Genomic DNA, 26,098 nt, shown 5'->3' with positions numbered 1-26,098 from the left:
TTAGGACGGCGGAAAAAATAATTGTCACCGCCCTACCCACTCTCAAGGACTTGCACACTGCAAGAATCCAAACTAGGATGCGGAAAACCCTACTGGACCCTTTGCACCCTGCCCACCACCTTTTCCAGCTACTCCCCTCTGGCCGGCAGTACCGATCCATGCGCACCAAATCCATCAGACATTTAAACAGCTTCTTCCCCCAAGCCATTAACTCTTTGAACTCTTTCAACAGTAGCCCAAATGGAACAAGCAATTTTTTGATGATGATACTAGTGCAGCGTGTTCTACCAGAAACAAATTCCTTGTGTGTTCTACATACTTGGCAATAAAGATGATTCTGATGTCCAGTTCCATGTTGCTTGCTGTCCGAACCAAAATTTAAAATTGTTGTACGTACATTTAGTATTATTTATTTTAGATTTGAAAACTACCATATTTTCTGGTGTACATCGGAGTATAAGGCCCACCCTAGTGAATGGTTTATTTTCTAACTTTTTTCCATATTTAAGGCGCACCAGAGTGTAAGGCACACCTTCAATGAACGACAAAAGTTTTCCAAATATAATATAAATATAAACGTTTTCTAAGATAAGGCAAACTACATTATAAGGCACTACAGTAATAGAGGTGCGGGTTACGCATTCTTCAATGATGGGAAATTGAGTCGTAGCTGCTGACAGTAGTTGCGAGACCTGCTGTGGCTCAATATTACTTCACATGGAAGGTGCAGGGTCATTTTTTGAAGAAAATGAAGGTTTTTGGGTGAGCCTTACACGCCGGAACCACGGTAGTCATTCATCAATTTGTTGTGCACCAGAACAATAAAACCATATATAAAATTATAAATAATACAAAGAAAATATGCATTGACATCATGTCATCTTTTATGAAAAATGCGTAGCTCATTTCTCCAAACTATTTCTACCTCTTCCCACATCACTACCAATATGCCCCCTACACACTGGGCCATAATTACTAGCCACTGTGTCACATGATGTTTTTTTGGAGGATGGAGGGGGGAGCTTTAATGAAAAATCCAAAATAGGCCTCACTCCCTGAATTGAATGCTTTTGTTTCCCTGTTGCCAAATTTCAAGCTTTTCAAACTACTTTCATATTCGTGTTTCTTACTACAAGGTGCTTGATTGTAAAAATCCGACTGTCAATGATAGACAGATCGATAGACGGACAAATGAAAACTGTTTATGAGGAATTTTAGCTGCACCTTAAAGGACAACCGACTGCACTTTTTTGTTTCTTAACTGACATCAGAAAAACGTTTTATAGCATCTAAAATACCCAAAACACGCAGTATGATATTTTTATTCAAATGCAAAACACCGGTAAAAATGACAAAGTGTCCAAAATCTGCAAAAAAAAAAAAGAGCTGCGAATTGGGCATTTTCAGAAAGTCCCGCCCCCGGTTCATGACGTCACAGCAAGACGTCTTGCCTTGCTCGAGAATCAAAACAATGGCTTCAGATTCGGAAAATATGCTTTCTTGTTACACATCCAGTTATGAATATGATTCAAATAGTTCTGAAGAGGAAAGCATACATGTTTACAATCGATTAAAAAAAAAATATTCCGTGCCATTTTGAGGCAACATTGGGGGGATATGTCTCACCCAAAAAGAGGCACAAAATGGCCACCGAGCTGTTGTGAGGAATGAATCAGCCCGTTTCCACAGGCTGATAAATTCCTTCCATGGAGCTTGGACGCCCTCTTCAGGCGGCTTTAAGGTGTAACACGAGGTTTTCAGACCAAACATGTACATCAAAATACATTGACGTGATGGAAGGACTGCTACAATATGTCTTTTTTCGGTCAGGGGCGTTCCTTTAGTGACGTCCCGTACGGAGTCGTCACCAACTCAAAAACAAGACTTCCTCAATATTCAGCGCGAGTCTTAAAACGTAAAATATAGCTATATGCGGTGGAATCTTATTAAAATACGCTCAGTAGAAGTCATTTGAAGCCTTTTTACAAATTATGGACACAACTTGTCCGGAGACGTCACCGGTTGCTAAAATGACACCATGTTTTCCCTCCTCAGACAATGAAATGTCCATCAATGTTTGGGATGAAAACCAGCTGATGTTTGTGTCTTTGCCCAGAGAAATATCCGGGTGAATCCTATCAATGCAACAGCCCTGTGTGCCGAGCTCCAGACAAACAATGCAGCGCGATATTAGAATGCAGCTCCCTGATCGCCGAGTGCCTTTTAATTATCTGGCGATTCAAAGCCTAGAGGACACATCTGTTGGAAAATCTTTCACGTTTCCCAGTGAGAAAGGAAAGTGTCATACATTATAACTATGTTTTCTCACCTTCCCTTTCAGGGAAGATTCTATTACCCCCCGGGCTCCTCACCTGTTGTACACATTATCAGAGATGGGGATGGTTGTCCTGTAGTTTCTGTCAATCAGCGAAATCCCTTTGCAACATTCAACAGGCAAATGCTTCCGAACTGCAGACTTCTTTCTCTCAACAGTCTTTTATTCCTCTTATGCATTATTTGCTCAAAACGCTTAACTAGACAGGGTTGAAGCGATTCACTTTGTCATTTGTAAAAATAAATAAATAAGTAAATCAATAAGTACAGAAATAAATAACAATAAATAAAAAAATAAAATGTATTTCATAGGGACGACTGTAAAATAAGTAGAGTGTCGTTGGCAACTAAATGTGCTTATTTGTGAAATATATGAGAGATTACTAACCACAACCATTTGGTGCTTTTTTTTGTTGTTGTTTTTTTTTTTACAGTGCCTATCCTCGCAGTTTGCGTTAAAACAAATCATATTTTTAATGCAGTGGTGATTCGCCAATAAAGACCAAATTCCCACCCCTGCTGAAAGGGACCAAATAAAAGAAATGAAAATGAAACATTTCAATCAAAATACTTCAAAATTTTCGGACAACGCAAACATTCAATGCAGTGTAAGAAACCTTAGACTCTCTTCTTTTATCAGAAGAAAATTGTTAATTCCTGAGTGATATGGGTCTGGAGTTATCTGACCTTAAAATGGGGGTGGCTGTACAAAAGGCAAATGCTGCCCCCTTGTGGGAAGGAAAAATCTTGCCAGAGGTCGGACCAGAGCTTGATTCACACCCGCCCCCACAAAAAAAAAAAACCTGAACAAATTTGGGAATGGCGCTCCACGTCATGGTTTTCAATTCCCGAATAAATTCTTGGGAACTTAAAGTTTCCACTGCCTCCATTGTCAATATTTATGATCGAAGGCATAGCATTGATAAATGTTATCAGGGCTCATGCAGAGATGCAAAGGAACAGTCGACAGAGCTCCAATCGGCAGATATTTATGGTCCATCTGGACTTAAAAAAGCACCCTCATTTAAACGAATCTCTTTCATTGAGTGCTCAGTGTCCCCATGTCACTGACCGCATCTCCTCGCTTGAAAGATGCTTGTTCAGAACGGGAGGCGACCACTGGGCTTTGGATGCAGAAAATGAGGGTGTAGATTGGATTATGATGCCATTTTTAATCTTGTCTTTTTCCTTGGCGGGATATCACTCCTCCCCGCTTCTTAGCGTTACACAATACTTGACATGGGAAGATTTCTGCCGAATTCTGGCGCAGTGACGACTATGTGATTCCTTGTGACACTCCAATTTGAGCTTATAGCGCTAAAGCTTTGAAGCAGACATGGGAATCAAACTTTTAGTCACGGCGACCTTTCTCTTCTGTGGCCCCATTAAAAAGGTCCCACTCAGATCCCTGCGTCGTTTAATTAGAGTCATCTCGTCCTGTGCCTCATCCTGATTTTGGAGAATGTAGGTGTCCAAAGTAGTGTTTCCCCCTCAGCGTATTAAAACTCAAATACAAGCTGAAAGTCGTCTCGACGTGCGGTGTCATCTCCCTGACATGGCACGCAATTCCCCCATCCTCGCGTCTAACTTTGCTATTATTTCTGAAAAAATATTTTTACTTGAAGGACAACCGACGTCTCCGGACAAGTTGTGTCCATAATTTGGAAAATGTCTTGAAATTATTTCTACTGAGCGTATTTTACAAAGATTCCACCGCATATTGCTATATTTTACGTTTTAAGACTAGCGCTGAATATTCCGGAAGTCTTGTTTATGAGTTGGTGACGAGTCCGTACGTGACGTCACTGAAGGAACGCCCCTGACCGAAAAAAAAGGACACATTGTAGCAGTCCTTCCATCACGTCATTGCATTTTGCCGTGCTTGTTTGGTCTGAAAATGTCATGTTGCACCAAAAAGAGACAGAAGAGGGCGACCAAGCTCCTTATAAGGTATTTATCAGCCTGTGGAAACGGGCTGATTAATTCCTTACACGGCTTTGTCGCCATGTTCTGCCTTTTTTGGGTGCGACATTTCCCCTCCCTGGTGCCTCAAAATGACACTGAATGAATTATTTAATCGATTGCAAACATGTATGCTTTCTTCTTCAGAATTATTTGAATCATATTCATAACTGAATGAGTAACAAGAAAGCATATTCTCCAAATCTGAAGCCATTGATTTGATTCTCGAGCAAGGCAAGACATCTTCCCGTGACACCACGAACATGGGGGCGGGACCTTCGAAAACTGGCCACTTCCGGTTTCTAATTGAAATACTTTTTAGACACTTTAAGTCATTTTTATTGGTGTTTTGCATTTGAGTAAAAATATCATAGTGGGTGTTTTGGGTGTTTTAGATGCTATAAAACATTTTTCTGATGTCAGTTAGGAAACAAAAAAAAGACGTCGGTTGTCCTTTAAAGGATGACAAATGACTAATAGCATTCACTTCCTCAGAGAGGTAACATGGTTATGGTGCATTATAGTTTCATTTACTGGTGAAATGGTGCATTAAAAGTGCGGTCCATGTTTGCAGCAGAACAAAAAACATGCAAAGAGGTTGGACAGAAGTGCTATCTCCTATGTCCATTTTGTGTGTGTACATGGTGGACATTCTCGACTATTCGACAGCCAATCGAAGACCCCATTTTGCACCCTAAGACCTCAGTCTGTAGGTTGGTTAACCTCATTTCGTTTTTGAAGAGCATCGCCTCTCTCATGTGATTTAATCTCTACATCTCGCTCAGAGAGTCACACGTGCATCATCTGCATGCAGCTCGAGCAGTGCCGCAGCCTATTTCTGCATCACCCGCTCAAAAAGACATTTCAAAACCCAGGGCCGGAGCCAAACCTCTGACCTTTCGGTTTGAGGACGTTCTCCCTGAGCCCCAAATCACCCTCTCTGGTGACATTTAACACGGTGAGTAAGAGGGCAAGAGAGATGGATAGAGCAATGGGGTCAAACGGCAAAGAAGGAGCACAACCAAAATGGCCTCTGTGTAACTATGACCGGTACAAATTACAGGAGACGGTCACCGTACGCGAATTTTCATGAATATTGGACTTTCACATAAAAGTGATTAGAAATGTTTATTTTTTTTAATCTATAAATAATTCAACACTAAAATGTTCATAAAACACTTTAATAGCCTATGTAACATCGCCATCATCTTATATTGCCACCATTACTGACGTCCAAAGTACCCAAAGGTTCTCAGCACTGTTCAAGGGGCACAGGGATGCCTCATAAACCGGCATTTTCATCATGGAGGCATAAAATAGTGTAAAACACAGTCAACAAAACAATGTACAAACACTCCTCAACATACAAACATTTGTAAGTTAAAATTGTTCATAAGTTGCTTCAGTGCTATATTTTGTATGGAATCTATGTTTAAGGCGTATATAAGTAGTTTAAACGTTTATATAAATATGTTAAGGCTTGTATAAGTAAAATGTATTGGGTTGTACTGAAAAATAAACATTTAATAAAAAAACATGCTCTATAAAGACATGTACATGTTCAACTAGAGTGAATACTACATATGTTATAGAAAGAGCAAAAATGTTCATATATATCACTGTTCGTAACTTGAATGTTTGTAAGTGGGGGAGTGTCTGTATTCAATTTAGGCGTACTTCATACATGACAATGCAATATGTCCACCAGTGACTTCAACTCTTGCGAGTAGGCGGAATTTTGAGTTGATGATGGACAGTATATATCTCTATTTCTTCAGGTCAAATTTGATAAAAGAGAATAGATTGCACTACTGTCTTGACTAACCCAGAACCGCTGTTTCCAACCATTAGTAAAATCAACGATAGCAGTCATCGACAGATTTCGAGATGTTTTGCTCAAGTTATTTTCATGGATTTCACTGATTTTATAATAATAATAATAATAATAATAATAATACATTTTTTTCAAGCGTCTTTCAAAGCTCTCAAGGACACTTTACAGTCACAGACAAACATTTTGATGCCGTATTTACTTTTTACATTGCTTAACTATGTAACTACTTTTCTCATGTGCCCTTTGAAGTTTGACTTTTAAGTCAACCATCTTTGGAGTGGAAGCTCTCTCCCTCTCACAATGCCCAAAAAAATGGCATTTAGTAGAATAGAAACTCTACAAGCCAATGATAGACGAGACTGATGGCATCTCCACCCCAAACGTCAACTAGAACACACTCGTTTCCCACCACCCCATTGTGACCTTGCTCACGAAACAGCCCAGGCAGTAATGGATGGCTGGACTTCACACTCTCTCTAGTCACCTGTCCCACATTTGTCCAATTGCCAAGTCATATTTTTTTTCCTCTGCTCGCTGACAAGGGAAATCACACTTTAATCAAAATCAAACCTACCGATCATGGTAAAATTTTGCTTTACAAGTGTTGGGAATAAAAGAGGAATCTGTTGTTTTTTCCCATGTCTTATTTTCCCTTTTTTTAAACTTCACCACACGCACACTTTAATGTGTGAGCTCATCTTTCAAAGTCAAACTTCTTGTTGGAAATAAGTATACAATGGTATGATAAGGTTCGGCATTGCCAATCGTGTCCTAATAAGAAAACATTCAATGTGAAATGTGCAAGAGTCACAATGTAGCTCCAGTGAATAGCTGCACCGGTGAACTAAATCTGACACTGGCTGTAATTAAATATTTCCCTCCTTAATTACAGAGCTACAGGAAATGAGCTGGTGGAAAGAAGACGAAGGGGGGGAAAAAATATTTTCATAATTTCCTATCGAGATATATGGACGGTTTTTATGTTGATTTCACGGTCACATCATTGCCTTTTTTTTTTACCAAAAAAACAAAACATGTATCCCTCGGTGCCGTCTATAAAGGGCTCAGATGATGTTCAAGTACAAATAGTTGCATTACAAAAGCCTTACATGCACAAATAAAAGGGACCTTTAAAGCCAGTCTTGCCAAGCTGTTTACAAGCTTCACGTGGCCATGAATCAAGATGCATATGGCCAATTACAAACTCAAGGGCACGAAGGAATCTGCAGAATTTTAAAAGAAGACTGCCTCAGTTGATCCTAACACAATGTGCCTTATAATTCAAGGTAATGCAAAATAAAATGAACCAAACCAAAAGCTCCCAAAAAACACATATGAGAGAAGTTGTGTATGTACACAGTATTGCCCAGTGGTGGAAAACCTAGGGTGACTGGGCCATATATGGCCAGTTAGAGTATTTGATAAAATATGGCCATCTATAAATATAATACAATAAAACCCCTAAAGCACAAAATTACATAAATCCAATTTAGCTAGTGTTTGTCCTGATTATATAATAGAATATTTATGTATTTATATATTTATTTATTTATATTTTATATTTATATATTTATGTATTTTTTCATTTATTTGTTTATTACTCATGTATATATTCATTTCTTCATTTCTTATTTATTTATGTATGTATGTATGTATTTATTTGTTTATGTATTCGTTTATTCATGTATGTATGTATGTATGTATGTATGTAGGTAGGTAGGTAGGTAGGCAGGTAGGTAGGTAGGTAGGTATCAGAATCAGAAAGCCTTTAATAGTCCCACAATGGGGACATGTACAATCTACAGCAGTGAAATTGAAAGGGGGTCAAAAGATAAACAAAATATTTTATCCACAAAAGAAAATGTCAGGAGACTGAAATGCACAAATGCCCAAAAAAATATTTCTTTCTTTCTTTCTCTCTCTCTCTTTCTTTCTCTCTCTCTCTCTCTCTCTCTCTCTCTCTCTCTCTCTCTCTCTCTCTCTCTCTCTCTCTCTCTCTCTCTCTCTCTCTCTCTCTCTCTCTCTCTGTATATCTGTATATATATATATATATATATATATATATATATGTATATATATATATATATATATATATATATATATATATATATATATATATATATATATATATATATATATATATATATATATATAGTGTTTATTCATTAATTTATTTACATGTGTGTATTTGTTTGTTTACTTGTTTATTTACATAACACTGACAATCTCGGCTGTGGATGAACTGGATATCCCATCTAATTCTGTTTAAGAGGTCAGGCACAATATGCATCTTTACACTTATGGACAATTTCGTCATCAATCAACCCACTTTGTTTTCTGAAAAGGAGCCTGAGAGAAAATCCTGCAAGAAACATTCAAACTCAACACTGGAAGGCCACAGCCTGGTTTGGACCTTTAGAACTGTGAGGCACATGTAATTTGTCCAAAAAAATATATGGTATGACAATGTAAAAAACTTAAATATTTCTAAGTATGATTTTTCGTATCATAGCTCGAGTGAGACCAAGTGGTCCCTGATCAGAAAAGGAGTTTGTGATCTAAAGACTTCAAAACAGCAAGATCGCATCCTGTACTATTTTGTTTACCTGAAATCACTGTAGGGATGAATAATCCAAAATCCGGCGGATTTAACCCGCTCTTGTTCCCGCTCCACCGCCTTCTCACTTCCAAACATCCTCAGGGAGAACTTGTTGACCCCAGGCTGGAGCATAGCCCCGAACTGACGGTGCATGAAGCCGGCCTGGTACAAGCGCTCGTCGTCAGGCAAGATATGTTCAATTCCATCCAACTTTATGAACCCGGACTGGGCGTCCGCTTGCGGCTCGCTCGGAGGTGCGCTCTCGCCGTTGCCGCTGGAAGCGCCCCCTCCGCCGGCCTCTTGTGCGCCTTGCTCCGGGGCGCTCTCACCGATCGCTCCCGGGGGGCTCTCCTCGCTCGGGGTGACGTCCCCCTCGGTGATGAGTCGCCTCTCCTCCGCCGAGTCCGAGTCGTGCACATGGCGGCTGGCGATGGACGAGAGGCTGCCCCGGAACCTCCGGCAGTCTCCGTTGGAGCTGGTCTTCATTGGTCTCCCGATATCGGTCTCCATGATGAGCGATTCGCCGCTTTTGGTCTCCCCGATGCCTCTGCAGCTTCCCACGGAGGTGGGTGACGGCAGCGGCTTCATACGGATGCTCTTCCTGCGCGTGTCCTTGTCCGCGTCTTCTTCGCCCATGATGGACGGTTTGTGTCCAATGTGCTGGGGCAAACTGTACAGCCGTTTACGCATGGACGAATGCAACCTGTCCATTATGTTATGGAGCAAAAAATGACCAAATCGAGACTTGTAGGATAAACTGTGCAGCACCGCGTGGTGCTTCTGATCTCCTTGGGTACGATATCTGAAAGCCTGTAACACATGACACACTCGCCTTGCCGCTTCCGAGGACGGTGATAGTGGCTCTTAATGAAATAAACTACACATTTTTTGGCTCCCTTGAAAGGACGACTCGACAATACCTGAAAGCTCGCGTGCGTCCTACTCACGCACAGATTGGGCGGTCTGCACAGCCATCTCGCACATCTGTACGCCTCTCCGCCTGCATGGCGCGCAAAAGTGGGGGGAAACTGCCTGAAAGTCACCTTTGCCTGACATGTGAGAGACGCGCCGTCGGATGGAGGAGGAGGTGGGGAGGCAGAATGAAAAGGGTGATCAGGAGGCTCGTTCCTCTCGCCGAGGCGACGTGAAGGCGACAATCATCATGGTAAACATGCACTCGGCGATCCAAAGGGCTGACATCCGCCCAATCCATCCAGAGCGGCCGAAGAGTGTTAGGTGAAAGTGTGAATATGCATGATCTGGTTGTGTTGCCATAGGAGCGGGGGTGATATTGGTAGGGGGACCAGCCCATCTTGTTTAAAGGGGAAATGTGCTTTCCATTCGAAAAACGCAAGGGTGGGTGGGGGTGGGCTACAGGTAGGTCGTTGTTTGAACCCTACTTGGTGCATAAGAAGAGGAAACATTACGTTATTCATGCGGGTGAAAGCGGACTGATGATGGTGGAGATTCTGCCACAGACTTGATTCTCCAATTGAGCGTAATTACTATAATTGCGTGCAATTATGCATACATCATTTGCGAGTTAAACTGATTACAAATGGGTCAAGGTTGTGCGGCACGGCATTGAAAATACACTTACTGGGGGTCAGTGAGTTGGTTATAAAGTTTCGAAACTCCAGCTGAGCTGAAATCTCGCATGTTTTTTTATGTACAACTTAATTTAGATTTTGTTTTTTCCCCTCAAAATAATTCTTAGCCACAAAACCATTCAATGGGGGGAAAACTAGAAATAAATCTGAATCCTCCATTTATGTTTCTGTCGTGGACAAATGTAAAAGATATACAATTAAATCATTATTTTAACGTGTTTCATCTACACATATTATTAATGTGGATGAAATACATTAAAGTAAGAACAGAAAGCAAAACTTTAAATCACCAAGTCTTTGTGATTTAAAGACTTGACAATACATTTTGTTGTCACTCAAACTTGACATTTTTTTTCCATCTAAAATTAAAACTTTATTAGCCTCGACCACAAACACGTTTAAATAAAATTTTATTTTAGCGTATTTCATCTACAACTCTTATTGGTGTAGATGAAATGCGTTACAGTAAGAAAAGGAAACTTTTAATCACCGAGGCATTATGTCACTCAAACTCGACATGTTCCCCCTTTTACATGTTAAAACTTTATTAACACCCGAACCCTAACACAGACACACCGACACCCAATTAGGAACACCCCAGTGTTTACCGAGGAATTCTACACTTGCTTGTATTGACTGTTTTGCACACATAAAGTCAAATAACAACATTAATAACGAACTTAAAATGGCAAGCAGTCTGAATTGGAAGTTGAAACGTTATGGACGACTTATTCCAGCCTTGGATAATACCGCCATGAGGGAATCCTGGAAAGTAAGTACCGATTAACCACCTCGATGAAAATTTAGCCTAACAGTATCTTGCTCGCGTTTGTCTCGCTTTTGCTCGTAAAATTTACTCCTAGATGTGCTTAACGACGATTAGGTGATGGTTTATATCTATCTATCTGGGTTCTATGATGGTTTCTATCTATCTACACTATCTATCTATCTATCTATCTCTGTGTGTGTGTGTGTGTGTGTGTGTGTGTGTGTGTGTGTGTGTGTGTGTGTGTGTGTGTGTGTGTGTGTGTGTGTGTGTGTGTGTGTGTGTGTGTGTGTGTGTGTGTGTTTGCATTCTGCGTAAGATTTTTTCCTCCCCTCTCAGCTGTCACCAGGAACAATGACAATGGCTGTGTTTTACTCAACAGCTTGGCAAGCTATCACAGGCTGACAGCAAGCCAAAACGCATCATAATAGCAGAACCTGAAAAAAGAGCCAGTGGTTACTCGTCCCATTATTTGTGTGTCTTTGTGAGTGTGTGTGTGTGTGTGTGTGTGTGTGTGTATATGTTTGTGTGTGTGGGGGGGGGGGTATTCGACAAAGGGATCATGTAAGGCTCAATTAACTGTGATCACAGTTAACCTTTGATTTGTCTGGGTATTGAAGCAATTCTTCCCCTGAGGTCGTCATGCGGATTCTATAGTTGTCACGAGTGTGAAAATTATTTCACCGTTGATAATATTAAGAGTTTAAAAGCAAACATTCATTACAGTTTCCAGATGTCTCCATGAAGGGTCACAATCATTATTCTGTTAAAATTCACAAAGAACAAAAACAAATACCCAACACTTCACAGTGACTTAAATGCCGTGTACGCCTTTCATTACAGTGACAACCTGAGCTACGATGTTGCCACAAAGCAAGTGTCTTAGCCGCTTTGTTGTTATATTTTACTCTTTTGAAGGCCCGTGGTAGCTATTAAAAACAGGACTAGTAACACATCTCACAAAATTTTTGTGCGTCCAGATTTCAAATGAATCCCACTTGTGAGAAGGCACCTTTGGCTAATTTGGAGGAATCATTTCATCAACACACTGCTGAATTACATTCATCAATGAATGTCCTGCGTATGAAATGCATACCTTACCAAACACAAATGAAACTTGTCACGATGTCGACAATTTGATTTTGTATGTTGCCTGCAGATAATTCAGGGTTAACCAACGCGATTCTGTGCTGACACTGAGGCTCCATTTACTTTTTGAAAAAGTGTCAAGCTGTGCACTTTTTGGGCTGCGTCCCTGCAACCATTGACTTAAATGTGTCACTTGAACATCTTCATGGAATCTACGCACCCTAAGTAGAGCAATTCTAAAATAAGGGTGTTCCTTGTTAAATAACACCCCGTGTGCATTCTACCAAAGTGCTTCTCCTCTTTAGACCTCCAGAGATTGTATGAAGTCCAACATCCCGTGAAGAAGGAACATGATTTGCATGTTTTGAATCTTTTCAGCTCTTACTACAGTTACTCATGACATGATTATGCTGATTAATACCGACGTGCAGGGAGTAATGGTGTAGGTGGGGTGGGTCACACCTGGCCTGCATTTGCTCACCAACTGCCCAACTGCCGTAATGTGTCCTTATTGCATTACCCCGACGGCCGAATATGATATCAAATTAATTGGCGAGAAAGGATCAGTCCCAGCAGACTTATGATTAAGACATTAAAATGTTTAAGACATCTTTTTTTCTCTCTTTATAATCTCTCCAGATATTTGAAGCAAAAAAGAATGAGCCTGAAATTATCGCCACGATCGTGGACTCGGGATACCTGATGGTCTTGCAAGGACAGGAATGCTTGGTAAGAGATTGATTCTGATTGTGCTTATTCGGGGCTTATCAATGAATCATTGGGCCAATAGCTTTTAAAATCAGCAAAAATTGGAACCACAAAAAAAGCCAAAATATTATAAAACAGTCAAATGTTCTGTCCGTAATTTAACTTTATTGTGGGATCAAAAGAAAAAAAATAATAATAATTACGCAATGAATCGGCTCTGAAGATTTTATTCTGACAAATACTATAATCAGCATGGGACTCTAAAAATGAATAGTATTTCAAATTCTTGTGACGTTGTTGCTTGACACGCTTGCGCATGCTTCAATGTATTTTTATATACATGTATTTTAATATCTCAGTGTTACATAACTCAACAATTGCAATTATGGACTTCAAATAACCCGACAAACCCTTCCTGGCTCATCTGAAAATATATGTACAAATAAGTATTGCATTAAACCTCATGAGAGCTGAGCTTGGGCTTGCTTATTTTTCCATTTTCACAGAATTGTTTTCTGAGTGAGCTCGAGTAAAAAAAAAAAAAAAGTACTCGTTGTAAATACAGTATTTATTTAGGGCGGTTTAATTTCTGTAAATCCCAGAGCATACACAATCTTGCAAATAGATTGTTTCCACTGCTGTCGTGTGTTGACCTTGTGCAAACCAGCAAGCATTTTCATACTACTTGTGTGTAACATGCCGTCGGTAACACGTTTCAGAAATGCTAACAAGGTGATAATCCCGAGCTGTCTTTGTTGGTTTAATTGTTTTAAAATTGGCATATCTCAGGAGGGACAAAGAAGTCTTAAAGCCCTCGTGTCCCTTGAGGTCGGACTCACAGAGCCAGTTAACAGCGCTGAAGCGAAGAGAAAAAAAGCAAGGGTGAAAGTTTCCAACTGCTCATCACCTCTTTGGACGTTAATCTTGATGTCCTGAATACGTGAACGTTGCTATACCAAAATATGGCGCGACGCAGCAATAAATTTTGATGTTCCACATGCACACATTCGACTCCTTGAACGTGTTCATCCATGAAACTGCTTGCCACATAGCCGCCACTCTCTGCTCTGTAATTCACAAAATAAATTACGGCCTGACTGCATCTGCAAATGTCATGCTTGCGATTCCGGCAATTTATAGTTTGTCACACTTGTTATGATACCATAGATGGCTTGCGTTATTATAGATTGCAACATTTAATAACATTGCCATTAATTAGTAATGTGGATTTCCAAATGATGAGCCTGGTTGGGAGATGTGCGAGTTTATCACCTGCAACTAAATTACAGTAAGATTGAACAGTAATCTCTGTGTTGTTGATGGCCATCCATCTTTGGTGGCTGTTTTCTGACAGCAATAAATTTGGCAGGATTTTTTTCCCCCAAAAGTGTTGAGGTCGTATTACAATTTACGGAACATTCTAAACACAAATGTTGGATGATTGTAATCAGTGGAGTTTTGTTCTTCTTCACATTCTTGTGTGGTTTTTCTCCAAGTACCCTGGCATTGTCCTAAAACTGGCCATCAATTTGATTGCGTGTGTGAATGCTTGTTTGTCTACATTTGCCCTGGCATGAGTGAACAAACTGGATGCATCATTTTAAAATGTAGTTTATTTCATGGGGTCCATCTTCAGAGGTTTGATCCGCATGTTTGTTTTGGCCAAGCTTTTACATCGGATGCCCTTCCTGATACAACCCTCTGTATTTATCCAGGCTTGGGACTGGCACAAGAAGACTTATGTCCCTTTGTGGCTACAGAACAAGCAACATTCAAAAAAGCAAAACTATATTGATTTATATACTACTACTACTACTACTAATACTACTAATAATGATAATAATAATAATAATTCATTTATACGTGCCTTGAAAAACTCTCAAGGTCACTTTTCAGTCAAAGGATACGTTTTTCTGTGGGTGAGCAATACAGAAGACTCAATACAGATGTAACTCAAATAGATAGAAATCTAGCTTGCTAATAGATAGCCAGCTAGATAGATAGATAGCTATATAACTAATAGATAGCCAGCTAGACAGCTAGCTAGCTAGATAGCTATATAAATAATAGAGAGCCAGCTGGGTAGCTAGCAAGCCAGCCAGATAGCTAATAGATAGCAAATCCGTAGCCAGCTACCTATACCGCTTTAAAAACAGCTGAAGCTGTAACAAAGCACTTAACATGGACAGCTATCATATACAGAAATAAGAGTAAAACTAAGATCAAGTCTTAATCATGAGTCAAACACCATAGAGTACAAGTGAGTTCTGAGGCGGGTTTTAAAGATTGCCAGTGTAGCAGTGCCGAATGACACTCAATATTATACATATTCCGATCTGTATTTAAACATTGCATTTTTAGTTAATAATTGTTTTGTTCTATGAAGGTGATGTTTTATCCTGGACCCCAGAGAATTCCCATTTGCTATTTTAATATTTTTCAAAATTTGAAAAACCTGTTGGTTGCTCAGCAATCTGAATGTCATTTTCAGAACTCAGGGGTTCTGCTGGATGCCTCTGATGATGATGTGTTATAATTATCATATTTTCTGCACTATAAGGTGCACCTAAACCTTTTTTAAGTAACTGAACATGCACCTCATAAAAATAATTATGGAAAAAAATTAAAATGTGTCATTCGTTGAAGGTGCCCCTTCTAATGCGGTGCACCTTATGTATGGAAAATGTTTTTAAATACCGTCTGTCATTCGTTGAAGGTGCGCCTTATATTCCAGAAAATATGGTAAATAATATCTCACTACCTTATGGACAACAAACACGGTAATTTTTGGTGTCCTGAGTCACAGATATCTTGCATTGGCCGGTCAGGAAGATATTCAGCTCAGCCTGCGACTAGTTTTTGCCCAGGATGATAGAGCGCTACATGATAGATTGGTGCTCTAAGCGCTCAGGAAAGTTTCAAATATCGTCAGCTTAGAAGAGCCTACAGGCCCATTGATAAGGCCAGGCGGGAAAAGATGTTTTGAACTTTTAATTTTCCGTGTTTGATCGAATAGTGTGATGTCAGTTATGGCCGTCAGAGCACCTGCTGGAGACAGCAGAATAAAATAAGTACAGCCTTAAATGTGGCTCAGGTCTAGAAAGCTACAAAAATGATGGTTTACCGGTACTTTTTACTTAGGGTCGGTTATTTGGTAATTGAAGCACCCGTCCTTCTTGAGGTCACGCTGAACCGGATATTACCCCAGCTGACACTGAACGCGATGTGCGGTGCACCTGGAACGATCGTCTGATATTCACACACACACATATGATCAATAAATGGTCTTGAATGAAACAACAATGTCTGTTTTTGTGGAATGTGGGAAGACAACCCATTCCAGCTTTCATCACACACTGCTGTGCCCAAAGCAAGTTTTGATTCCAGAACCTCAGATGTGTGATGCAAAAATGCTAATCTCTCAGCCCACCGTGCTGCCCAATAGTCTCATGTTCTCTCGTTATAAATGTATTCTGAATTATAGCTTTCAAAATAAACTTTACTTCGGAACCAAATATGTCTTCAAAAGTAACTAAGAAAATAGAGACCCCTGCTGACAAAGTTTAGTAACAGTAATCATTTGCCTGGGGAATATCAAATGAAATGGTGTGACGGCAATTGTCATTAGTTTTCTTCACAATGAATATGACACATTAAAAACAAACAATGTTAAAAAATGCTGAGTTTCTGGGGAATGTCCACTCACGTTCATAAATATCAAAATATTTAAACATATACTCATAGCAGATAACCAGAAGGCCAATTTCCATCTGTACTCCAAATATGTTTCCCACTTTTACTGTTGCAGGAGACAATTCCTCTGATAAGTGCCGCCGATGTTTTCAAAGTCCATCAGAAATCAGACAACCTGCTGCTTCGCAATACTGTGAAGGTGAGTTGTTTGACTGTAGCGTTTTATTTTTTCAGTGCCTGTCAGTTATTTCCCACAGGGTTTGTTTTTAGCCTTGGATTCTCGAGAAAAAAAACCTCCCAACAACGTTTTGGTTCTAATAAGACTCTGATTAACAAATGGAATATTCACGTCTCCACTTGGAGTGACAGCGGTGAAATTGTGTATCTTAAGGGATCGGGCCGCGTGATCAGGATGCAGTTTGACGGCACGACCAAGGCACAGGCCATTAAAGAGTGCTCAAGTGCTGCAGAAAAACTCCGGGAGTATCTGCCTGTCAACACTCTCGACGATGCACTGCCACCAACTAATCAGCCACCCACTGATGTCCCTGCGCCGATGACACAGGTGACCCATTTTGCAATTTATTTCATTCAAAATAAAATCCACCCGTTTTTTTCTGCACGACCAACCGCAAAATGCCATCACAGATAGCTTTATGTGTCTCTAGGCCTATCCCTTTAATATTTTTCCAGCACAATATGTTTTTAAGATAGTTACATTTGTTTTTTTCAATTTTGACCATGCATCGTAATGTATAGCTATGCTGTTTCAAAAATACCGTATTTTCTGCACTACAAGGCGCACCTAAATGAAAATATTTTTTCAAAAGCGGACCATGCGCCTCATAATCCGGTGCGCCTTATATATGGAAAACGTTTTAAAATATTCATTCATAGTCATTCATTGAAGGTGCACCTTATAATGTGGTGCACCATCTTATGGAAAAGGTTTTTAAATATTGTATGTCATTCGTTGAAGATGCACCTTATATTCCAGAAAATACGGTAAATACGTTTGTTGGGGAACTAACACTCCCATAAATGTTAAAATACTATATATATATATTATAGTTATTGCAGCACTATATACATAAATATGTATTGTGTTGTATTCTTATTTTACATATGATATTATTGTTATTCTTATGTATTATTCATATCACGAAAACTTGATGTGCTTCAAAAATGCTCATAGAATATCCAAATCAGAGAGATCTTGTCATCCACATGACGTGTTCATAATATCCAACGGACATGACATTGAGACACTTTGTAATTCTGGACAAAAAGACTTTTACAGCTTTTACTAAGCCCGCTTACTCCACCCTCGTTTCAGCCGGATATTGATCTTTTCTTGAGTGTAAGTTTGGGGATAGTGAAGAAGCAAGTTAATGTCTTGATAATGACGTCTAATGAGCCATGCATTCATTTTACATTATGAGAAGATGTTTTTTCTTTTCTTCTGGCAAAGTTCTGATCAAAGATCAAATCTCATTTTGTGTTAAGGCGAAACAACTACATTTACATCACCTGCTCGTGGTTTACAATGGTCCCAACACGCCATTTGGAGGTTATGAACACTTGAAATAGGAATTTATGGTCATCATATGAAGGCATGCTCAGTTTCCTCCATACCTGATAATGTTATATTCATGTTTTTTTCATTTGATTGCCCTCCACTGTATTTATATTCAGGTTTTTCATGAAAATATCCACCACACTTATGAATCCATTTCTAATTACGTTTTCAACATTGATTTTGAAAAAGTCAAATACTGACGCCAAACTGGATGTCTCCCTCAAGTTATTGCTGTGGAGATCCTATCTGACAGCTGATTTATCAGGGTTGTCTCAACTAGGTCACCTTTATGGACTCGGACACTAGATGGCAGTATTTACAGTACCGTCATTTTTAGAGGTCACATTGCTGCCGGTATCTTGAGGGACTGATGCACTTAGGCTGCATGGTCTTGAGTCTCACCATATATTTATTGACCTCCAAGCAATTATTGAAATATGTTATTGACTGACAAGGTCACTAACGTTGACCTTGCAAAATGAATAATACACACAGCCCGAAAATGTGAATATACTGACCATGTAAGACTTTTGGGAGGTTTTAATTCTATTTGGGAACATCCTGAATGTAATTGATTGAACATTGTATGCGTATTTTGCTCCGAGCTAATTCCAAAAGACACAAAGGTGTGCATCGTGCCAACGAGGCGGAATGTGACCTTTTAGCGAACAGACACACACTGAAGGAGTTCCCAGCGCAGATGAAAGAGCTTTGAAGAGGGGAAGCGAGAGTGGGATATTTTCAATTAGTAATGAAGCCAATTGATTGGATTCTCTACTCTGTAGCGTCGTGCTGCGCCCGGTCACATCTTTCTCATTTCGTTTTATGTTTGAAGCCGTGTCCGCAGCAGGGTGAGGCCGCTGGAGGCGAACCGGAGGTTGCTCGTGGATCAGTGTCCATCAAGCGTCTTGCCCAGGTACTTGATACACGTCAACTTCAGCTAATTACTAGCCAACCAATACACAGGGGCGGTCGATTTATTTTTATTATTTTGTATTTTTTTTTATCTCCCTAAGTCTTTAACTGATAGAAAACGCAAATGGCAATGACATTCAACAATGTTGCTTTTTATTTGTTCTTACCGAATGGGAATTGCTTTGAAAAGGGCTATTTTCCACTAGTATTAAGTTGGATACACTTCAACAAATACACCATCTTTTATTTTAAAATTGGAAATTGAAACAACAAAAAACGTACCTTCTTCTGATTTTCTATTCCGTGTTTATTTAACACATGTCGGGAAACAAAATCCGATAGTTTGTTTCCCTCGAGCTTGCTTTGCCAAGAACCTGGAAGATGGTCTTATTCTGTATTTATTTAACTTGTGTTAAATAAATATATACTAGAGACCTGTGTGTGAATATCTTCAAACGGCGTTAACTCATAAATTCGTCTTCCCTCTTATCCACAATTCACACACCAAATTGAAAATTTCAAACACACCATGCATAGATTTGTGGATCTCATAAACGTGAATATCGCGCACAATATTTATAAACCCTGAAAAAGACGTAAAAAAGGATGCATGCATTTTCCAATCTCAAAAATGTCTGAATACCGCAAATATATTTGTGGATCTTAAAAGCGCAGTTCAAAAACACTAATATAGCCGTGTGAATAATTCATACATCTCGTAGGCAGAGCACAGCGTGAAAGTTGGATGATCATTGGGCGGATTTGCCTTTAAAAAAAGAGCTTTTGAAGACCTGTCGCACTGATGTATGCAATTGAATTTCAATAGAACCTCTTGGGAGAGATGCCTTTGGAATTGCCTGTGATGTACCGTCGCGCGTCATCAGAACTTAAAGACCTGGACGCCTTCGTTCGCGTATGTCTGTCGGATCCCAGCTTCCCAGCTTTGGTGGAGCAGGTTGAAGGCGCACTGAGGAAAATACTTGAGGAGTGAATCATCATTGACATCTGAAGGCAGGGAAGCGGTCAAGTCAGTGATGCGCTTTTGTGTTTTGTTTGCTGTTTTTCCCACGCCGTAGGAGTTCGCTCGCTTTGCGCTGCCAATGTTAACAGCGTCATGGTTATGCATTAGCACTAAGGGCATTTCAGATTGTTAATTAGATTAACACAGCTTTCACAAAGCACAATTCCGTTTTGTTTTGTTGTTGTTTTTTTTTTTAATTCAGAAAAAAAAAATAGTGGTCTGATTCATATGTTTCATCGTGGCTATATAGTCTTGTTCCTTCCGTTCTCACATCAATGCAGGTCCATTTTTCCCACCGCAACACACATTATCATACATTGTATTGAAAGGAGGAGTCATGCAGCTACAGCAGTTAATGTCGCTATGCCAGCATCCAACAGATCCCACGATATTAAAGCTTGACTGTTTAAAACAAACTGCCCTCCATTTAATCTATTCAAGAATACATTTTGCATAGGATTATAGCCATGCTATATAGTCAAATAAAATTAGACAATAAAAATAAAATAGGAAATGTTTAAAAAAAATATCTTTTTTTGTTTGTTTACTTTTTTTTTTACAGATATCCTATCCTTTGAACACTCATACTGCAACATATACAAGACACTCTAGGTTACTCTCAAAAGGAAATTAAGGATTTACACATACCATTGATATTTAGTTTCATAAACACACATTATTCTTTTTCTGTATTCACTCTTCATTAAATTTTAAATACTGCCAGTCTCTGAAGCCCTTGCTTCACGATAAAAGTTCTATTAAAACTGAACTTGTTGTCACATAATCAAACATTAAATGACCGTAATATGCTGTACAAATGTTCAAGAGGAAACTAACTATATATATATATATATATATATATATATATATATATATATATATATATATATATATATATATATATATATATATATATATATATATATATATATATATATATATATAAAATTGGATGACTAGGAAAAAAACCTTTGGGATGCATAACAAAAGCCACATGAAGGACACAGAAGATGTCTATTCTGGGTATCCTATTGCGTAATTATTTTGCATGCATTTACATGATATGTCATACAAAAGGGCAGGATCGGCTCGTTCGAGGGCCATGATTAAAATCAGTTAAGAAGACCTCAACATCACATCGGGAAGGAAAAAAAAAACCCGCGTACACCTCTGCAGTGATTTTGTAGTCACAGTTCGTCATCCTGACATCTCCATGCGACAAGGCATGCTTTAAGACTCCCCACACCGCTTGCTCCTTGTTGCCAGTGTAATGCTGATATTGTTTCTTGTAAAAAGAGACCAGATATGCATGGTTTTTGTTTTCCTCTGTCTCTCAAGATAGGCCGCAACTGAGCTGCTGCCGTGTTGTAAAAAAAAAAAAAAAACAACTGCCGTTTCACCATCTCATCTGTGAAGAGAAAATAAAGAGAAGGCATGACCACAGATAATTCTCGGCGGCGCGTTCTATATTTAGCAGGCGCCATCACTCTCAACAGTGTCTTACATGATTCGATTGCTTATTTTGTGGTTCTGTGGCGGACGTTTTTGTCTTTGTGGTTGTTTGTAGAATTGGTTTTCCTGTGGAAGAAGTAGGCAGTGATTAGAAAACATGAAGATTAAAAAAAGGAGTCTTACCACATTATGAATGTGATTATTTAAGAAACAATGGCCAATACAGTATATTTTTTTTACAACTGCAGATAGTGGAAGGATAGTTTGCATTTTTTTAATGAGTCTAAATATAATGCTATAGAGCAGGCAATAGCATTATTAGAACAGCAAGTGTGGTCAGGCTCCACGCTGAGAAACTATTTGGTATGCCACCGAGTTCAAATGGGCATTAGTTAATTGTAGAATGTTTACGTGTCAGCAATCAAGTCGATGAATGTAACTTTATAATTCTTCCTGATGTCGAAAGTGGCGTTTAAAGCAAAATAATGTATATACAAAGGACTGCTCTGAATAAATCCAGTGTACTGACAACAAATGAGACATACAAGGCAGCCCGTTGCACACTACTTTGCGGCATGACTATGTCAGATAATATTGAATCGTGTAAGCTGCTGTCTCTTTAATATTCTGGAGAGAACTTGTTTCAAACATCTGAGCGATTTTGGTCTGCATGTGCTGCTGCTGTTTTGGTTTGCAGTAGAGGGACAGCGGTGTCTTATCTAAAAGGGCCATATCATGCTCAATCAACCTTTTTTTTCTAGTTGAAGAAAGCACACTGTTTAAAGAAATACTGCACGTGTATAAATCTGTTGACTTACATTGGTCCAACTGGCTCATCATCTTTGACGGCGAGAACAGGGAATGAAAAACAAACATATAATACAAATGTGAGACAAAGGTCATCATAGAAAGTCTACAACATCAACTCTGTGCAGGGAACTACTTCATTGAGGCATTTAAAAAAAGACTTTGAAATGCTCCAGAGTTATAGGTCACCGAATTATTCAAGCGTGACCGTTTGGTGAGAGAACAGATTGCTTGGGATGCTGGTGTGACATAGCCGTGCATTCGTGATAAGCTCTCAAGTTGGCCGCCTTCTACGCGCAAACTGTTTCAAATTAAAAGGACACATTTGAAAACGAGGTTTCTTGGAAGGCTGTAAAGCGACACAACTACATTAGCGTGATAAAATGGCCGGCGGTGACATCATGTATAAGTAGTGGAATGCGATAACTCTACAATGGACCCTTTAAGCGTCCACAAATCAAATTTTAACCCTTGGGGTTGCTATTCACTTTCAGACTGAGCATAAGTATGGGAGGCTGAAAGATGCCTCATTTTTAAGTGCCTTTTAATTACAGCCAACAATATCACACTGATTGTTTTTAAATGCCCCCATCACCACCACCCCAAAAAAAATATCAGATATGAGCCATTGTGACCGATTTGGCATAATAACACAGATCTTTTTTGAGCTTCCAGCAGCTTCATAGTTGTTTTATGATTTCCCTACAGCACGGCACAGTGAGAATCTCTGCTGATTTGTATTTCATTCATAAAAGCACATTGATGTTTTTTTTTTTTTTTTTTTTAACGACACCAGTCATACATTATTTCAATCAGCAGTGCATTATTATATTATCCATTGAGAGGTTGGAATTTCAATATTTCATTGAGAAACATCCAAGAAAAAAGGACTCGCGTGTAAAGCCAAGTTTCCACCAAGGGCACAATTCAAATCAATAAAACTGAATGAGGCTTTTGGCTCCTGCGCAAAATAGTGAAAGCTGTGTTAGATCGGCATGTCAGACAATAATTTATTTTAAAAAATGGTGTGGTACAATGCTCTGGGTGCTTGTGAACAAGACTTGATCATTTCCAGTCGCCCCTAATCCTTTCGGAATATCCTGGGTTTACTGTACCAATTTGGACAACTGCAGTAATATTTGTTTAGGGCCTTTTGCAATTGAAATGCCATAAAATTGCATACTCTGCAAAGAACTCTGACAATCAAGTCATTCAACCATCAGAAGTTTGTGAATTTTGATGAATAATGTCCTGAAGTAACTGAGCCAAAATATAGGTATTATCACTTGAAAATGTGACGTGCAAGAGTTTGCGCTTCTCATCCTTGATGTGGAGAACGAAGAAAAAGATTTACTCGCACCCGGCGGGAATTCAAAGCGTGCAAAGTATCGTACAGTGAGAAACATCTGCAAGCAGAGGACAACAGGAAGACGAGATCACATAGCTGCACTGTGAAGTAGGCCCTTGGGCTACATTTTCCCCGCCCCCACTATCCAACCACGGCAATCTCTCCAAACATTTTCTTGATCACTAAAATCCCTCCTCAAGTTCTTCCATAAATAGCTATTATACAGATATACTACCAAAAAAAAGTGCTTTTAAGGCAAGGGTGTCAAACTCATTCTATGTCTGCGCCCATATGGTAGTTACGGTTTCCTCTTGAGGGCCGTTATGAATTTGGGGAAATCATTAAAATGTTTCATCCATCCATCCAGTTTCCGTACCGCTTATTCCTCATTAGGGTTGCGGGGGTTGCTGGGGCCTATCCCAGCCGTCTTCGGACACTAGGCGGGGGACACCCTGAATTGGTTGCCAGCCAATCGCAGGGCACACAAAGACAAGCAACCAGTCACTCTCACACTCACACCTAAGTAGAATTGGGAGTGTTCAATCTGCCTGGCATGCATGTTTTTGGAATGTGGGAGGAAACCGGAGGACCCGGAGAAAACCCATGCGGGCCCGGGGAGAACATGCAAACTCCACACAGGGAGGCCGGAGCGAGATGCAAACCAGCGACCTCTGCACTGTGAAGCCGGCGTGCTGACCCCTCAACAACCGGGCCACCCCAGAATGTTTCATCTCCTACACATATTACATACACAACGCACAACAAATTAATGAATAACTAGTTTTCAAATGTGAAGTCAAGAATAATGACTATTATTGTGGTTTACATATGACAATTTGTAATTTTGGTTCAGACTTTAGCAAGTATCATAGCACTTGACATGATTGATTTGCTTTCGTGGGCCGAATAATATGATGTGGTGGGCCAGATTTGACCCCCGGGCCTTGATTTTGACACCATGTTTTAAGGAATTCTGTGATTTCTGTTGTGTGGGTGAGTCACTTTTGCCAGTGTTTTATCGATCACCCGGCAATTCAATTCAATTATCCAAAATTCTACTTGTTGACAAAAGTTAGATTCGGTCTAAGAGACAAGAAATTAAAACAAATTGCTGCCTTTAGTATATTCATGGAAGACAGGAGCATATTTCTCCCAAATCTCTCCTCCCAAAGTGAACCACAACTTGGTGGAAACGAGGCGTATCGTTCCATATGGTAACCCCGGACAAGGCGTTTGGCATACAGATGCAAACATGTCACCGGTTAAGTAAACAGCCACATGCAAAAAATCGCAGATCGGCATTGTGAGTGCAGCATTCCATGGTGTTAATATGAAGCCGAGTAGTAGAGCAGTCATTGTTGTTCGTCCTGAATCAGGGCGCTGCGATCAATTGCGGCTGGATGTCTTTCTGCATATGCCAACGTTTTCTCACCTCCTATGCATACGCCACACAAGCTGTGTTTACTATACAGCCTCTGCAAGCACATGACAAATCGCCGATTTTTACTGTGTGACAGTCGTACGATCGCTTTTCTTGACAATGCAATATTGTCCATGATCTTTTTTTTTTTTTGGGGGGGGGGGTGTGAGAGTGGGGTTGTTTTGTTTTGCAAAACAAATGATCACACAGTAAAAATCCCAAGCAACTAGATTTGAAACACAGGGTATAAATGGGAGCCTCTGCCTCAGAGCCCTTGACTGCGGAGCATGGGAGTTGTTCAAATGCAGCGAGTCATGATGCTCGCAGACGGGGGGGCCAAAACCAGTGGGAATCTGGGATGCTAAAAGGAGATTTTAGAGAGGCTGTGCCTCGCGAGCTAAAAGTCCTCATTGCTGATTTGAATGGCATAAACATAGCAAATATAATCCACCTTAATCGCTTCGTTTTTCCGGTGGTGGAAACCAACTGGAGGCCATGGGCGCATTTTACTTGAGCTGTGTATGCGCTGACGCACGCTAATGCTTTATTTTACCCAAGTGTTTTGTTATTGCTTGCATTGTTGTTTTCAGAGAAGAAAATCTGACTTAAAAACAGATCATAGATCAATAACATTTGTTTTCAAGACATTGATTCCGGTGACTATTATGATGTTATTGAAGACACAGAGAAGCTGTAACATGTTTTATAATCCTGGCGAAATTATTTTCCTCATAGATTTGGAATAATTTACCCCGAATAATTTACCCCGTTTTTCTATATACATTGATACCTTGGCTTACGAACGCTTTAGCTCATGAACCTTTCGCCTTATGAATATTAAATTTGCGAGAATATAATCTTAGCATACGAACTAGTTTTCGGCGGACGAACCAAACCACGGTGACTGGCAGACTAGTTTCCAGCGGGTGAACACCAAACCACACGGTCGAGCAGCGCCACG

General features: G+C 39.7%; 3 protein-coding genes across 7 annotated transcripts in view; 1 reads left to right on the top strand and 2 right to left on the bottom strand.

Moving 5' to 3' along the window:
- Positions 1-9,993, bottom strand: part of hcn4 (hyperpolarization activated cyclic nucleotide-gated potassium channel 4) — a 95,272-nt gene extending 85,279 nt beyond the window's left edge. The window contains exon 1 of the mRNA XM_088992955.1: positions 8,737-9,993. Coding sequence (XP_088849081.1) covers positions 8,737-9,440 — 704 coding nt within the window. The 5' untranslated portion in view covers positions 9,441-9,993. The remainder of the gene's footprint in view (positions 1-8,736) is intronic.
- Positions 1-26,098, top strand: part of rec114 (REC114 meiotic recombination protein) — a 145,854-nt gene that overhangs the window by 116,539 nt on the left and 3,217 nt on the right. For 2 of the 4 annotated variants that reach the window (XM_088992952.1, XM_088992951.1), the window contains 4 exons: positions 12,834-12,923; positions 16,711-16,794; positions 16,987-17,160; positions 19,010-19,090. In XM_088992952.1, the coding sequence (XP_088849078.1) occupies positions 12,834-12,923; positions 16,711-16,794; positions 16,987-17,160; positions 19,010-19,090 (429 nt within the window). Of the gene's footprint in view, positions 1-10,921; positions 11,112-12,833; positions 12,924-16,710; positions 16,795-16,986; positions 17,161-19,009; positions 19,091-19,915; positions 20,989-26,098 lie in introns of those variants that run through there. The other 2 variants (XM_088992954.1, XM_088992953.1) reach the window with 2 other exon arrangements.
- Positions 21,030-26,098, bottom strand: part of nptnb (neuroplastin b) — a 31,428-nt gene continuing 26,359 nt past the window's right edge. The window contains exons 7-9 of one of the 2 annotated variants that reach the window (XM_088992947.1): positions 22,381-22,402; positions 21,615-21,688; positions 21,030-21,518 (exon numbers count right to left, since the gene is read on the bottom strand). In XM_088992947.1, coding sequence (XP_088849073.1) covers positions 21,628-21,688; positions 22,381-22,402 — 83 coding nt within the window. In that variant the 3' untranslated portion in view covers positions 21,030-21,518; positions 21,615-21,627. Of the gene's footprint in view, positions 21,519-21,614; positions 21,689-22,380; positions 22,403-24,696; positions 25,193-26,098 lie in introns of those variants that run through there. The other variant, XM_088992948.1, reaches the window with a different exon arrangement.

The sequence above is a fragment of the Hippocampus bargibanti genome, linkage group LG03 (genome assembly GCF_051943395.1).
Source record: "Hippocampus bargibanti isolate YZ-2025 linkage group LG03, ASM5194339v1, whole genome shotgun sequence".
Lineage (NCBI taxonomy): Eukaryota > Metazoa > Chordata > Actinopteri > Syngnathiformes > Syngnathidae > Hippocampus > Hippocampus bargibanti.
The sequence above is the reverse complement of the archived record's forward strand: the minus strand, read 5'-3'. Positions and strand labels throughout refer to the sequence as shown.